Source organism: Saccopteryx bilineata, chromosome 7, assembly GCF_036850765.1.
Source record: "Saccopteryx bilineata isolate mSacBil1 chromosome 7, mSacBil1_pri_phased_curated, whole genome shotgun sequence".
Taxonomy (NCBI): domain Eukaryota; kingdom Metazoa; phylum Chordata; class Mammalia; order Chiroptera; family Emballonuridae; genus Saccopteryx; species Saccopteryx bilineata.
Window position 1 is genome coordinate 87,505,231 of NC_089496.1, and position 17,032 is coordinate 87,522,262.

At 41.8% G+C, this 17,032-nt stretch overlaps 1 protein-coding gene across 1 annotated transcript in view; it reads right to left on the reverse strand.

The window, feature by feature from the left end:
- DNMBP (dynamin binding protein) overlaps positions 1 to 17,032 on the reverse strand; it is a 118,962-nt gene that overhangs the window by 76,611 nt on the left and 25,319 nt on the right. The window contains exons 2-3 of the mRNA XM_066240517.1: positions 11,835 to 11,989; positions 9,050 to 9,172 (exon numbers count right to left, since the gene is read on the reverse strand). Coding sequence (XP_066096614.1) covers positions 9,050 to 9,172; positions 11,835 to 11,979 — 268 coding nt within the window. The 5' untranslated portion in view covers positions 11,980 to 11,989. The remainder of the gene's footprint in view (positions 1 to 9,049; positions 9,173 to 11,834; positions 11,990 to 17,032) is intronic.

Consider the following 17,032-nt stretch of genomic DNA (forward strand, 5'->3'; position numbering starts at 1 on the left):
CTCCCCGGTAGAGGAGAGGACCGTTCTTCGGCCAAGGGGATACGAGTAGCTGCGCTTTGTGGCTAGCACCCCCAGACAAGCCCAGGTCCATGTTACCTGGGACAGAGGGTCCCGAAGATCCCTTCAGAGAGTTTGTAAGGTCAAAACTGTCATATTGTCTTCATATACTTCAGTCAAATCAACATATTGCAGCAGACCAAAAACAGATGCTACTAGGAAAATCCAGCTTTCTTTCATTAAACCAAATATTAATGAGGTTTGCAAAAATATAAACCAATGTAGTGAGAACCAAATGTTCGTTGTTTAGAAAACTAGTTATTTTTCATAAAAATATGCTATTTATGTTAATGTCATAGGTTTTAAAAAAGAATTGATAAATATTTTCTAATTTCTCAGTTTTTATGGCTTCTATGGTAAAATATTGATAAACCCACATAAGCAAGAGCTCTGTAGGGTTTCAACAAATTTTAAGAGTATAAAGGGATCCCAAGATAAAAAAATTTGAGAAATGCTAATGTAAACAATGTTCTCACAGTCTGTGTCACTGAATTAAATTACAAATGATAAAGAATGTATTCATGTCCATTATAATCCTTTGAATAGATGGATCTAATATATATATATTTTTTGTATTTTTCCGAAGCTGGAAACGGGGAGGCAGTCAGACAGACTCCCGCATGCGCCCGACTGGGATCCACCCAGCATGCCCACCAGGGGGCGATGCTCTGCCCATCTTGGGGCTTTGCTCTGCCGCAATCAGAGCCATTCTAGTGCCTGAGGCAGAGGCCACAGAGCCATTCTCAGTGCCTGGGCAAACTCTGCTCCAGTGGAGCCTTGGCTGCGGGAGGGGAAGAGAGAGACAGAGAGGAAAGAGAGAGGGAAGGGCGGAGAAGCAGATGGGCGCTTCTCCTGTGTGCCCTGGCCGGGAATCGAACCTGGGACTCCTGCACGCCAGGCCGACGCTCTACCACTGAGCCAACCAGCCAGGGCTAATATTTTTTTAAATCATCATTTATTGGTTTTAGAGAAAGAGAGTAAAGGAGAGAGAGAGAGAGAAAGAAATATCAATTTGTTGTTCCATTAAGTTATGCATTCATTGCTTGATGCTTGTATGTGCTCTGACCAGGGATCAAACCCACAACCTTAGTGTATCAGGACCATCCTCTAACCCAGGGGTCCCAAAACTTTTTTATACAGGGGGCCAGTTCACTGTCCCTCAGACCGTTGGAGGGCTGGACTATAAAAAAAACTATGAACAAATCCCTATGCACACTGCACATATCTTATTTTAAAGTAAAAAGACAAAACGGGAACAAATACAATATTTAAAATAAAGAACAAGTAAATTTAAATCCAACAAACTGACCAGTATTTCAATGGGAACTATGGGCCTGCTTTTGGCTAATGAGATGGTCAATGTGTTCCTCTCACTGACCACCAATGAAAGAGGTGTCCCTTCCGGAAGTGCGGCAGGGGCCGGATAAACGGCCTCAGGGGGCCGCATGTGGCCCGCGGGCCGTAGTTTGGGGACCCCTGCTCTAACCAATTGAGCTAACCAGTCAGGGCTAGATGGATCTAATTTCTCACACTAAATTATATTCAATATCAAATATGAAACAAAGAAAGAAATCTCCAGAAAAGAGGTACAGGGTATGGGCAATCAACTCTTCAATAATTTTTTCCAGGGGCCTGCCCAGGCAGTGGCACAGTGGCGAGCATCAGCCCGGTATGCTGAGGACACGCAGGTTCAACACCTCACGATCACTAGGGAGTGCGGGCTCACCAGCTTGAATGTGGGGTCGCTGGCTTGAGCATGAGATCATAGACATGACCCCAGGGTCGCTGGCTTGAAGCATAAGGTCACTGGCTTGAGGAAGGGGTCACTGGCTTGGCTGGAGCCCCCGGTCAAGGCACATATGAGAAAGCAATCTAATGAGCAACTAAGGTGCTGCAACTATGAGTTGATGTTTCTCATCTTTCTCCCTTCCTGTCTGTCTGTCTCTTAAAAAAAGAAAAGAAAAAAAAGTCATTTTTTCCAGGGGCCTTCTTAAACTATATATATCTTAAAAATGCATGATAATAAAATCTTAGAATTTTCTAGTAATTTTCCTTTTAAAAACAACTTAGAGTTCCAGCATTGGTGTTTCAGAATTATCTCATAAAATACATGCTGAAAATTTAGCATCTACCTTACAGCTGAAAAAGTTCAGGTAAAGAAAGGATAGGGGCAGTGTTTGTTTCTGAAAAAAAGAAATCAAAGTTCAGTTTTAAAAGATTCACCTCATTTAAAAATAACTCCATAGTTTTGCAAAAAACTGTTTTATAACAAACTTTTCATTATCTGATTATAAACTATTCACTTTGTAGATGATCAGTTTTAATCTTATTTTAACTTGCCTCTTACTTGACACCTAAGCCAACTTTACTTTCATGATTATAGGTGATCAAGAAATGCAATGCAATAGCCCCAAATAAAATAAAACCAGAAGAGCTGATCTTTTTTTTAAAAAAAATAAGTCTGTCCCATCTTCCTACCAAGTGAATTATAGATTCCTTAATGTCAGATACCACTTCTCTGTAGTACCCTAAGGGCCTGGTACAATGCCTTGCTCACAGCAGGCACTACTGTCCATTTGCTAATGATGACTCTTCAGTTACAACTCTCAAATAAATGAATTATACCTTTCCTCCAAACGAGAACCATGCTGCCAACTTCCTTTATTTCCTCTCATTCATCTTTCAAAATGTGATTGATACTTATCCCACTCCTTACTTGCTCTTCGCTACCACCCTAGTCCAATTCCCATCATCTCACTCTTATAGAGCTTGCCCTTAGATGTTGTCTCTTCTAGTCTACCAAATGATCCATGCCTAAGACTATAATTATACCAATTTTATCATATCCTCTCCATGCTCAAACTTCTACCACGAGGTATGAAGTTTTCTTCCTCATGGCCAAAGGCTTCCTCTCTAAAGATCCTATTCACACTGCCTGAAATACGTAACAAATAAGTTTGCTCTGGACACTCTCTACAGAGGTTCAGTTACTAAGCTACATGTTTGCACCTCAATGTAACTTGGCATTCACATCCAGTCGCTATGCCCCCTGCCCCCACTCCCAGCTAGCCAACACTATATCACCTTTGAGACCCTATTCCACATGAGGGGGCTCTCATTGCCTCCTATACAAGTCTCTTTATCTGAAATCTTAGCATGCCTCTCTAAAAAGCCTAAGAGCACACATTAATCTTGGCCATCTATAGCCTCCTAAAGAAATGATCATTTATATCAGTGTTTTTTAACCGCTGGCGGACCAGTCCACCAGAAATTTCATGTGGTCTGCGAAACAGTTAACCACCCTGATGTTGTATGAAGATCACAGACCCAATGATCTTGGTCAACTCACTTATGCTCAGGGTGGTTTCTGCTGTAGCAGTCCCCAAAATAATTCCCTATTGTCACCGGTCCCCAAGTGTAAAAAGGTAGAAAACAACTGATTTATATCACTAATTTTGACACTTTTATTTTTACATACTCCACAGTAGCTAATGCAAAATTTTGCACTTAGTGGCAGGCACCCAATACATTTTCACTGATTCGATGCTGTTTTGTTTTGATGTTCCTGAAAAATGGGGTTTTGGTCCTATATTTCTATCTTCCTTTATGATTCAGTGCTCATCAGTCAGAACTTGTGGTCCTGAGAATTACAAGCGACTTTTTACCACATTAGCTCTAAGGCCATTCCATCAGGACCACAAAGGAAACTCACTGGAGACACGGCTACTGTTCAGACATAATAGGCCTTTGGTGAGTAAGAAGAATAAAAGCATGCCGTCCCTCCTACTCTGCTGGCTAGGAAATGAACTGAGTGTCTAACAGCTGTAGAATGACAGTATTTTCCTTGTTTGCCAGATCTCCATGAAACCCTGATAACAAGCCTTGTTTTCCTATTTTCAGCTGGGTGACTATTTTGTTAAGCTTTATTACCTGGTAAATTGTCATTCTGTTGGTTATTTCTATATACTATAGGTGAAACTTTTTTTTTTTCAAAATCATCATTTAGATCCTTTAGAAAGCACTTCAGAAAGCACTGTTTAGAAAACACTTTAGAGCCTGACCAGGCGGTGGCGCAGTGGATAGAGCGTCGGACTGGGATGCCGAGGACCCAGGTTCAAGACCCCGAGGTCACCAGCTTGAGCGCAGGCTCATCTGGTTTGAGCAAAGCTCACCAACTTGGACCCAAGGTCGCTGGCTCGAGCAAGGGGTCACTCGGTCTGCTGTAGCCCTGCGGTCAAGGCACATATGAGAAAGCAATCAATGAACAATTAAGGTGTCACAACGAAAAATTAATGATTGATGCTTCTCATCTCTCTCTGTTCCTGTCTGTCTGTCCCTATCTATCCCTCTCTCAGACTCTCTCTGTGTCTCTGTAAAAAAAAAAAAAAAAAAAGAAAAGAAAAAAGAAAACACTTTAGAGATGACTGTCCACAGCCTTATTTCATAGACCTGTTACTAAATGTTTTGCATGAGTCTCTCATTTTCATCTGAAGGAGTCACACAGCTCTTCCCCTGGCATCCCAGGTGATTCCTTAAGAACGGAGGCCGCCTAGGGGTTATTCCTAGTCTTCTGAAACGACAATATGAGGAACTCGTGGAGTACAGTGACCAGATTTTGAGAACAGAAAAATAGAAAGTGTGGTGACTCTTAGCCAGAGCCTTTCACTCATGTGCAATTCATCCCAGCAGCCATACTGCTTGCTGCTTCTGATTGGACTGTCTTGTATGAAAAAGAAATGCATTAGGAATAAGATGATAAGAATAAATGCAGGGATCCTTATAATCTGAATATAAGTATGTAGTCTTACTCTGAGTATTGGGTCCCTCACTGAATCCTAATGCACAGGGGACTATGGCCTTCTGTGGATGAACCATATAGTTTACTTAGGTTTACATATGAGCCATATCAGAACCTTAATCCTGATATTTCACATAGCAGATTTGACTGATAAATATCATTTATCAAGTTATTGTTGGTCCCTTTTGGGGAGTGAGGCGGTGGCCTAGAAACATGAAGTTATAGGCGAGGGATAAGCATTCTGTTATAAAGGGCAATGGTCAATGACATTTCACCTCTCCCGCTAATTTTTTTTCTCTTTTCCTTGTAAAACTCTCGTGTGTTTTTTTTTTTTTCTGGAAGGTTCTCTCTTTTTCTTTTATTCCCCCCTCCTTTATTTTTTAGGACAGCCAGTGGCCTTGGCTGCATTGATCCTTCTAAGAGATAGCCTTGTTGCCGAGTTTAAATACAATATAAAATACAGGGAGCAATCTAAAACAATCGGAGAGCTTTGGGAAAAAGAGAAAGGGTGACACCTGCTGGAAGAACCAGTAGGGTTCCGACTCCAGTTAGACTCTCCCTGAGAAAGTGTGCATACACCCAGAACTTTCCTAATTATTGGGAAGCAAGGTCCCTTGAAACACAGCTATGAACTCCAGGAATCCCAGGTTAAGAATATTAAAAATAGCGCCTGACCAGGCGGTGGCGCAGTGGATAGAGCGTTGGACTGGGATGCAGAGGATCCAGGTTCGAGACCCTGAGGTCGCCAGCTTGAGTGCGGGCTCATCTGGTTTGAGGAAAAGCTCACCAACTTGGACCCAAGGTCGCTGGCTCGAGCAAGGGGTTACTCCATCTGCTGAAGGCTCACGGTCAAGGCACATTTGAGAAAGCAATCAATGAACACCTAAGGTCTCGCAATGAAAACTGATAATTGATGCTTCTCATCTCTCTGCGTTCCTGTCTGTCTGTCCCTGTCTATCCCTCTCTGACTCTCTCTGTCCCTGTAAATAAATAAATAAATAAATAAAATAATAATAAAAATAGCTAATCTTTACTAAGTGCTTACCTTGTGCCAGATGCTTTATATGTATGACCTCATTTATTTCTCACAACTACCCCCAGAATAGGTATTATTATCTTGTTTTATAGATAAGAAAGTTGAGGTCGAGACAACTTCAGGAAGAATCCAAACTGTGGATTTGGATTTAAATCTAGGGATGTCAGAAGGTGCATCCCCTAAGCTATACTGTCTGCTTTAAATACATATATATCATTCTTTATGGATATAAATTTTATATAATATTATTTTATAATTAAAATATGTAATATTTTTCTCTTATGAATCCCAATGATATTTCTAAAAAGTAAGTAAATAACAACTCAGGGCAGTATGATAAAACAAAACAGATTTCAAACATTATCCCACATGCTCTAAAGGATTCCAATTCTCCTCCTGATATGTATTGAATCACCAGAGTTTTATTTTCACAGAACAGGAGCAGCTTCACAGTACCTTCACTGAAGGTACTAAGGAAAGAAAGAAACAACGGGATTAAGGATCCCTGAGCCCAGGAACGAAGGAGTGTGTCCTACCACTCATGAGCTGAGAGGCTGATCTAAGAGGAAAAGCAATTTTCAGTCTTAGAAGTAGACGGGCCATTCCAAGCACTGGACTTGAAAGTCAGAAAGCCTAGACTCAAGTTTATTAAACTATATGTGGTATAAAACAGTACTTTCATTTTTTAGCAACTGTGTTTTCAACCACTAAAATTAATACCTGTTAATGTGGACTGTCATGTATAGAAAACACAAGGAATTAAAACCATTTCTGTGCCTCATGCTAAACTTCCCAGAGGAATTAAAACCATTTCTGTGCCTCATGCTAAACTTCCCAGAGAAAGACAAATTGCATAGGTACTCCAACTTCCCCATCCTTAAAGGCTGGGTGTTCTGATAGGAAGACAGAGAGAGCCCAAAGGATGAAAAGCATAAAAGGCAAGGGAGCTGGAGAGTCAGCGGTATTCACTGGCAGCAGCGAATCAGAGAAGAGGAGACAGAACCACCGATATCCAGCACATGTCTTCCGACAACCCTTCCCTATGTATCCTCCCTGCCCTGTAACTTCTTCCCTTGAGTTCCACTTGCATCATGAACTCATTAGGCTTAATTGATTAAGAGCTAGTCAAAATAAGATCTACAGATTCCAGGACCCAGCCTGACCTTGATACAGGTGATGCACGCCAGGGTCTCCTTGTGAATCTGGGACTCCTGAGGTACATTTTTTTTTTACAGAGACAGAGAGAGAACCAGAGATAGGGATGGATAGGAACAGACAGACAGGAACGGAGAAAGATGAGAAGCATCAATCATCAGTTTTTCGTTGCAACACCTTAGTTGTTCATTGATTGCTTTCTCATATATGCCTTGACCGTGGGCCTTCAGCAGACCGAGTAACCCCTTGCTCAAGCCAGCGACCGTGGGTCCAAGCTGGTGAGCTTTTGCTCAAGCCAGACGAGCCTGCGCTCAAGCTGGCGACCTCACTCAAACCTGGGTCCGACGCTCTATCCACTGCGCCACCGCCTGGTCAGGCCTGAGGTGCATTTTAACTTTAAAACATGTTCAGAACACATGAGACAAGTCTTTCCATGGAAGGCATTCAGCTGAAAATCTCTCCTTTTAGTACCTAAGACTTGACTGCCTAAGATGTAATTATGAAACAAAAATGCTACTTTCAGAAGCCACATCCTCAATTCCACTGCATATCCCTGTACAGTATATTCTTACCCCCCACTATCTTCTCCTGGAGCCAGATGTGAGAAAGGACAAGTCCATGCCATCCACATCCTTGGCACAGCTCTGAGGAGGCCCTTCTCCACACCCTTTGACTGGGCGATGTGGATCACAGCCCTCCAATGGGAGGTGACAGGGACAGATAAGGTTCTTGCTATAACATGCCGATCTATTTCTGCCTGCCTTCCCAACGCTGGTTAGCAAGGAGTCTCAATGTAAAGTGATGTGCAAGAAACTCTCAAAATAGATTTTGAGATTAAGGTCAAAATCCAATATTTTCTTTCTTACTGACCAAGGGTTAAGGACATGTGTGAGATTTCTCCCTCTCCCCACCTCCTCTCTCTCTCTCTTCTCTCTCTCTCATATGTGCATAGCATTTAACCCTACTTGCTCAAAAGAGCAAGTAACAATATTAATAACATATTCAATAAATTCTACCATTATGATGACTGCTCTCTGAGTCATCACAAAATTGCACTGATCACTATCTGTTAGCATGTGGAACACTACCGGTGTCTACACTTAGGCAGAAATGCATAGACGTCATCAGTATACTTGTTGAGAGAGTTTATAGTCTACCTGAAGAAGTTCACATGTCTATCAGAATGCAAGAAGTGAGAAATACTTGGAATACCATCGAGACCTGGCTATGATGATCCATTTTAAACTACCTTTAAACTGGTTCTGATGAGAATTTTAATAACATTACCTAATGTAGAATAGCATAATGGGGTTATTTTATATCTGTCTCTTAATTTCCATACCACAATTTTTGTCATTAATACATTAATAAACAGTTACGTAGTTAGCAGAGCAATATTAGTTTTTACAAGAAAAAAGACAAATATAGTCTGCAGCATGGTCACAGCACGGGGCACTAGGAGAAGAACTCAGTCCGTCAGTGTCGTCCCAATACGCCATGGCTGTGGGGTTGATCCCAAGTCAGGGCACATATAAGAATCAACCAATTAATGCATAAATAAGTGGAACAACAAATCAATGTTTCTCTTCCTGTTTCTCTCTCTCTCTCTCTCTCTCTCTCTCTCAAATCAATAATAATAAAAAGAATACTGGACTTGTAATCAGATGATAGAACTTCACATTCTGAGGCCAAAACTTCTATCTGCAGGTAACACTGTTTGAATTTCATTTTCATCATTTATTAAATGCAGTTAAATACTCACTTTGCTACCTCCCAGGTCTCTGTTGAAGACCAAATGAGGATTTATTTGTGAGGAAATACTGTGGAAATTGTACAACGCTGCTAACATATGAGTCATTGTCTTTGTCAGCGCTCTCTCGGGACTGCTGAGGGCCTTCCAGAGGTTAGCCACTTATAAAATTTTCAAAAAAAGATCTAGTTGTCAGAACGGACCAACTCCACCAAGCTAATTTTAAACAGTGTACTCCTGATGATCAACTTACCTCGATGGAGAGAAAGACTGTTCAATTCCTGGGATGTAAATTCACAGACACAGACAAACAGCCTCTCTCCCTCTTTTAGGCTGGGAATGGTCAAAACTTCCACAAAACTACTGGGGAACTGTCCTGAAAATAAAAGAAAACATTTCCAATAATGAAATTTCTTTTTATGTCTGTGTACCAGGATATAAATCTTTTTTCAGGTCCATTTATGAGGCCCAATTAAAAACTGATGGAGTAAGACACAGAGAATGCAATTCGATAAGCATTTACTGGGTGTCACTCTATGCAAGGCACACTGCAGAGGGAAAAACAAGGAAGACAGTCTGGGCCCGCGAAGATCTGAAAATCTAGTTCAGACATAAACAAAAATTCAATTCTAAAATCTAGTGTCACAACATAGGTACACAAGTTGCTACAGGATTTCAGAGATGGGAGAGAATGAATCAGGAAGAACATGAAAAAGCAGAGTCTAAAGATGGGAAGGGTTTCAAAAGGTAGTGGTAGAGAGATACAGCCTGTAGCTGGAAAGCATCATGTTTAACTGATTCTACCTTCTAAATATCGCTGGTATCCGTCTACCCCCCTCCAGACCCACCGCCTTGGTGCAAGCCATCAGCAGCTCTCACCGAGATCATGGCAACAACCTCCCATCCTGCCTCCCCGCTTCCAGTTCTGCCCCTTTTATCATCCTTCCTCTGCAGCTGTGAGCTCCTAAAAATCTGATAAAAATATTTTTTAACATTAATAACTCTCTATTTAAATGTTCCAAGGATCCCAAACACCATTTAAAAATAAAAACTGCAAAGCTCTTTATTTAATAAAAGACATAAAAACCTCATAATGTGCCTGACCAGGCGGTGGCGCAGTGGATAGAGTATCGGACTGGGATGCGGAGGACCCAGGTTCAAGACCCCAAGGTCGCCAGCTTGAGCGTGGGCTCATCTGGTCTGAGCAAAGCTCACCAGCTTGGACCCAAGGTCGCTGGCTCCAGCAAGGGGTTACTCGGTCTGCTGAAGGTCCGCGGTCAAGGCACATATGAGAAAGCAATCAATGAACAACTAAGGTGTTGCAACGCGCAATGAAAAACTAATAATGATGCTTCTCATCTCTCTCCGTTCCTGTCTGTCCCCGTCTGTCCCTCTCTCTGACTCACTCTCTGTCTCTGTAAAAAAAAAAAAAAAAAAAAAAAACCCTCATAATGTGAATCACAGTTCCCGATGCAGATTTTACTCTGACAAAGTTTATTTTACTCTTTATTACAAAGGCGCAGAAATCATCTGAGACCTCAGATATCTACCCTACAGCACATTAATGTTTCACTACTATTGTGCAACTTAATACAAATATCCAAGCTCATAGTACAGTTTTCCAATAACTCATCAGGAAATATAGTCTTTCTACAAATAATTAAGAGAAACACTGGACTTGAAGAGCAATATAGGCATAACAAAGGGGACCTGAAAATTTCTGCAAGGGTAGTTATATTTCTTGGCAGAAGTTATCATTTTAACTGTGAACACTGACTACCTACAACCAGCACACTGTGCCCAGCTCTGTCAAAGAACAAAGGGAAATGAGCAACTTCTTTTTTTCTTTTTAAAGGTTCAGATTCTTTATCAAATTTTGGGAGTGACATTGGTTAATACAATTATATAGGTTTCAGATGTACAATTCTATAAAACATCATCTGTAGATTGAACTGTGCGTTCACCACCCCAAGTCAAATCTCCTTCCATCACCATTTATCTCCTGCATAACCCTATTCTACCTCCGAGCAACTTCTAACAAGCTAAAAAAATACTTTTTGTAAGCTCTGTATGAAAGCAGTAGTGAGCTCATTTATAGATGATGCTATCATTCCATCAGTTTTCAGTCTTTAGAGATATTATGGCCCTGGCTAGTTGGCTCAGTGGTAGAGCATCGGCCAGGTGTGTGGAAGTCCCAGGTATGATTCCTGGTCAGGGCACACAGGAGAAGTGACCATCTGCTTCTCCCCGCCCCCCTCTCTTTCCTCTTTCTGAAGCCATGGCTCAAATGGTTCAAACAAGTTGGCCCTGAGTGCTGAGGATGGCTCCATGGCCTTGCCTCAGGTGCTAAAATAGCTCAGTTGCTGAGCAATGGTACAGCAGCCCCAGATGGGCAGAGCATCGCAGGGTAAGGGGCTTGCTGGGTAGATCCTGGTTGGTGAGCATGCAGGAGTTTGTCTCTCTGCCTCCCTGCTTCTCACCCTCTAACTTAAAATATACGTAGAGGGGAAAGACAGGCAGCTTTAATACATTTGGGCCAACCATGGATCTAGAAAAAGTGAACAGGCTGCATCACACTCCCTTTAATAAGCGTTAAAAGAAGACAGCCAGAGAAAACAAAGTGGAGAAAACCTTATGTTCCATCAACTAGAGATAAAAACTGGCAGTGAAAGGCCATGGCAAACAGAAGGGGGGTTCTGAAAAGAGGAATAATGCATATCTTCAGAAGAGAAATAATGATGCTGAATACAAGGGATAAAAAGGGGAGGCAAGGGATGGGGAAGAAACGAATAGAAAACTGGGCGGCGGCCCTGATATCTAACCATTGCAATCTTTTCAAGGAACCATTAAGGGGAGACAGAATGATAACAGACATTCTCTCCTTGCTGGCAGAAATCACAGTAAATAATACATATGGAAAACACAGAAAGATTCTGAAGTTCATTGACTTGGGCTTCCCATTCAAGCTTTCTTTTCAATATGGAAAGAAGGGAGGGCTTGAGGTCCATTTTGTACATGAAGAATTATGAGCCTCTTACCTGTAACATCCTCTTTCTTTCCTAAAAGCCAAAATTCATCCACCACTGCCAACACCTCAATAATATCTCCCACAAAGAGCGGCAGTTCTTCTGATACGCTAGGGCAGAAGTCAAAGATGGCTCGAACCACTGAGCCAGCCTCCATGTTTTCTAACCTGAAGAGAAAGGCCAAAATAAATAAATATTTAAGACAATGTAACATAGAACATATAGAGCATGACAAAGCTTAAAATATAAAGATACTTCTACTAAGGTCAAAGCTAGGCAAATAAAAAACTATACTTAAAAAATTAAAGGAGTCTAATTTATTTATATTAAAAATTATAATTTCCTCATACATTTTTTATTTGATTCTCAAAGTCATTCTGGAATTGAACCAAAAAAAGTGAACTATACCTGCAAGTTATAGAAAAACAGAAAGACTTGGGAAATATGGACTTTTCAATATGCGTGAAGAGGGCAATCAGGAAATGAACATTTTTCAAGTACCAGGAAACAGGGTATTTTTAAAATACGGTATTTAAAAAGTAGGGATTTTTTTTTTTTCCCCCTGAAGCTGGAAACGGGGAGAGACAGTCAGACAGAATCCCGCATGCGCCCGACCCGGATCCACCCGGCACGCCCACCAGGGGGCGATGCTCTGCCCACCAGGGGGCGATGCTCTGCCCACCAGGGGGCGATGCTCTGCCCCTCCGGGGGGTCGCTCTGCCATGACCAGAGCCACTCTAGCGCCTGGGGCAGAGGCCAAGGAGCCATCCCCAGCGCCCAGGCCATCTTTGCTCCAATGGAGCCTTGGCTGCGGGAGGGGAAGAGAGAGACAGAGAGGAAGGAGGGGAGGGGGTGGAGAAGCAAATGGGCGCTTCTCCTATGTGCCCTGGCCGGGAATCGAACCCGGGTCCCCCGCACGCCAGGCCGACGCTCTACCGCTGAGCCAACCAGCCAGGGCTAAAAAGTAGGGATTTTAAATATGGCACTTCATTTATTCCCCATAACCATCTTAGAAATTAGGCTCCTGAGGCTGAGCAGGTTAGAAAGCCGATGTGTCCAAGCTCAGAGTCAGTTTAGAGCAGCAGGGCCAAGTCTGAGACAGGGCATCCAACTACTACCTCCTGAGATTGTGTCTGGAGGAAAAAAGGAACATGATGTAAAGAACAGCAACAGGACCGTGCCTCAATGGCTGAGATCTCAAACATACTGAAAAAGTAAAAATTCATAAAAAAAAACAAAAATGGGCTATGCGAATGGCACTTCCAGACAATTTTTTTTATACTTTTTTTTTTTTTTTTTTACAGAGGCAGAGATAGACAGGGACAGACAGACAGGAACAGAGAGAGATGAGAAGCATCAATCATCAGTTTCTCGTTGTGCGTTGCGACTTCTTAGTTGTTCATTGATTGCTTTCTCACATGTGCCTTGACCGCGGGCCTTCAGCAGATCGAGTAACCCCCTGCTGGAGCCAGCGACCTTGGGTCCAAGCTGGTGAGCTCTTTACTCAAGCCAGATGAGCCCGCGCTCAAGCTGGCGACCTTGGGGTATCCAACCTGGGTCCTTCCGCATCCCAGTCCGACGCTCTATCCACTGCACCACCACCTGGTCAGGCCAGACAAGATTTTATACACTACACCAGCTCAAGGATGCGTTTTTGGTTCAAAGCCATCATGGCCCAATCTTACATAGTATTCTTGTACTACCACCATGCCTGTGCTATAACAAGATGATGTGTCCGTTACTTTGACATATCTGGTCAGGGAGCCTAAGTACATATTTATAAGCAATAGAAACGGAGGAAATAAATAGAGGGCATATGCCCGCCTGTAAACATTCAGCCATGATTAGCTACATGTCTTCCTGGGTCTTTCATGTCCAGACCCCAAGTCTATTTTTCTTTACTTGTCAAATATTCATTTGGTGTTGGGACAGATGAGGATTCTAACTTTCATCATAGAACTACAATCACATCAAAAAGCACTAACTGCCTAATTACGAAAAAAGAGATGGTTCTAGCTATTAAGTTTATAATCTAAAAAACAATGATATGGACAAACACGTCAAGCATATGATAAATAGTTCAGTAGATTAATTCAGAGTACTGATAAGATTTTCATAAATCTTGCATAATATATATTTTGCAACACAAACATTACATATTTAATTTGTACTTCTGAGTAAAAACTTAACATCTTTGTGTTACTGGGACTTTTTCTATAATGACATGACTTGGGTCTATAGTGGAAAAGAGAAGTGGCTAGTAACATTTCCCACATCCCCTGCCCTCTCCTACCACATATTTTCTTTAAGAATAAAAAACAAAACACTAACTATAATCATACACCAAGGAGGCAGCATAATGTGAATGCAGAGTATGAGGCTTCCAGAGTCAGAGACCAACGTTGAAACCCCAGCTCCACTATTTATTAGCTATTTCACCTTGGACATATTACTTAAATAAGCCCTCTAGGCTTTAGTTTCCTTATTCAAAGAAATGGAGATAATCATACTTTCATATCATCAAGAGAATAACAATAATGATAAAATAATGATAATAATAAAATAATCATGCCTAATATTTAATGAGGATTTACTATGTGCCATTCATTGTATTATGTACTTCCTTCACTGAGTCTTCACAACAACCTGATTATATATTATTAGTTCCTATTTTACATGTGAGGACACAGGTTCAAAGAGGTGATGTCATCTGGCCAAGGTGACACAGTAAGTCAGAGATAGAATTCGGAACTCAGATCTGTCTGTCTCCAAATCCTAGGGCAGGGCTGGTACAATAGGAGCGCCATAAATGTTAGCAATTATTACTACACAATCATTTCCATAATCAGCTACAAGCTCAAATCTGTGTCACTGATAGGGAATCACTAGAGAATACTATTTCAAGTATATAAACACTACAGACTTTACCATTTCAACATGTCAAAACTTGGTTAATTTGGACCATGCTTAAAAATAGACACAGTATGTATCTCTGCTTTTTTCAAAGGAAGACACTACACATGAGTTACTCTTTGGCCGATGGCTGCGAGTTCATTATGAAAACCATACATTACTGTACCTTGTTGTAACATGTAACACCAGTACTGTAGGTCTTTCTCTTTTAATGGCAGCCTTCCCTCTGCTATCAGTTTATCTCCTCTGTCAACTTTTCCAACCTCTTCCTAGATGGCTGTTTATAATCTACTGGGTAGGGGAGACCATACATACACCGCCAAAAACATCAAACGTTCCCAGAAAAATAAAAAGTAAACAAGCCCTAAATGAGAGGCCAACAAACTCTTCTGTGGTGGTAAAATACATGTGTTAGTGCTAGAGTTTTTCAACAGTTATTTTTTATGTGCTCTGAGGCCCTGTTCTTAGTTTCTGGCTGTCTTCCAAAGGGCTGAAGTTGCCAGATGTCCGATTTCCACATAAGGGTGATGGCATAAATATTTTTTTCTAAAACAAACATAATATTTTGTAAACCTCTTAGCCATTTTTACATCATTAAAACAACTCAAGATTGGTACAAGGATATTATTTTCCTCCTACTACATTTTCTCAAATTCCATTTCACTCTCATATTAAATATATACCTTGTTATCTAAAATACCAAGCAAAGCCCTTGCCAGATAGCTCAGTTAGTTAGAGCATCATCCTGAAGCTCAGAGGTCGTCAGTTTGATCCCTGCTCAGGGCACATACAGGAACAGCTCGATGCTCCTGTCTCTCTTTCTCCCTTCCTCTCTTGCTGAAATCAATAAATAAAAATGTAAAAATAAAATAAAATACCAAGTAAAGAATTGGTATAAACCCTGTAGGATTACTTAGAGAGCTACTCTATCACACCGACGAGTAACCTTTGCCATCTGAAAGAGTTAAAGCTTCTCCCTGAGAACTTCTTCGCTTTACCAGAAAATGACTCAGAAGCAGAGGAGGGTCTGGCTCAATAAATTCTTTTACTGACTGACCTCCTACCCTATTGGAATGAGTGTGTAATCGTCAAGGGATACACACCCTGGAAGGACGCTGAAGTCACAGCCTGGCTGAATGACAGAATTCATGCAAGAGACCAGAAAGGATATCTTAATGTCCTCTGTTTTACATGGAATAGCGTGAATTTCATCTCAGTCTTCTCTGTTCATAGAATACACTATGAAAAGCCACTATAATTGTTCCTATCTGGCTCATTTTAGAAGCCTGAACATATATTTTGAAACAATCATAAACAGCTTATATAAGCTGTTCCACCAACTCCAGATGGAAGTCGAAAGAAGTACAGAGGAAACCAGAGCACAGATGGGCTTGAGAGAAAGCAGAGGAAAGAACTGCCTACGCGGCATGGTGTCACAGACGTCAGAAGTCGGCTGTGAAAACAACACTTTCTTCTCTCACTGCATGTCCACGTTTGCAGAGTCACTCTGTGCTGGAGCTATAAAGACCCTTAATTCTTCACCCTGTAGAATGTGAACCTCTATAAGGAAAGAGACTTTCGTATGTTTTGTCCACTGGTCTACAGCAGTGCTCAGCACATGCAACACACTCAAATATTTGGTAGCAGAGCATTTATTGAACTTTAGAAAAATATATGAAACCCTTCATAGCAAAATCTTTCCTTCCACTTTTCTAAAATTAAATCATTTCTTCTCCACAAATACTTTTACTTTCCAGCTTGCAAAACAGTGTCATATAAATCTTCCATATCAAACATTAAAATCTTTTTTTTTTTTTTCTGAAGCTGAAAATGGGGAGAGACAGACAGACTCCCGCATGCGCCCGACCGGGATCCACCCGGCACACCCATCAGGGGCTGACACTCTGCCCACCAGGGGGCGATGCTCTGTCCCTCCGGGGCGTCGCTCTGCCGAGACCAGAGCCACTCTAGCGCCTGGGGCAGAGGCCAAGGAGCCATCCCCAGCGCCCAGGCCGTCTTTGCTCCAATGGAGCCTTGGCTTCGGGAGGGGAAGAGAGAGACAGAGAAGAAGGAGGGGGGGGGGGGGGATGGAGAAGCAAATGGGCGCTTCTCCTGTGTGCCCTGGCCAGGAATCGAACCCGGGTCCCCTGCACACCAGGCCGACGCTCTACCACTGAGCCAACCGGCCAGGGCCCAAACATTAAAATCTTAGACTTCTCCACTTCATCCTCTGCAGCTGGCAGATGGTACACTAATGGCAACAACTATCATTTGAGAACCTAAAACATGCCGGACAC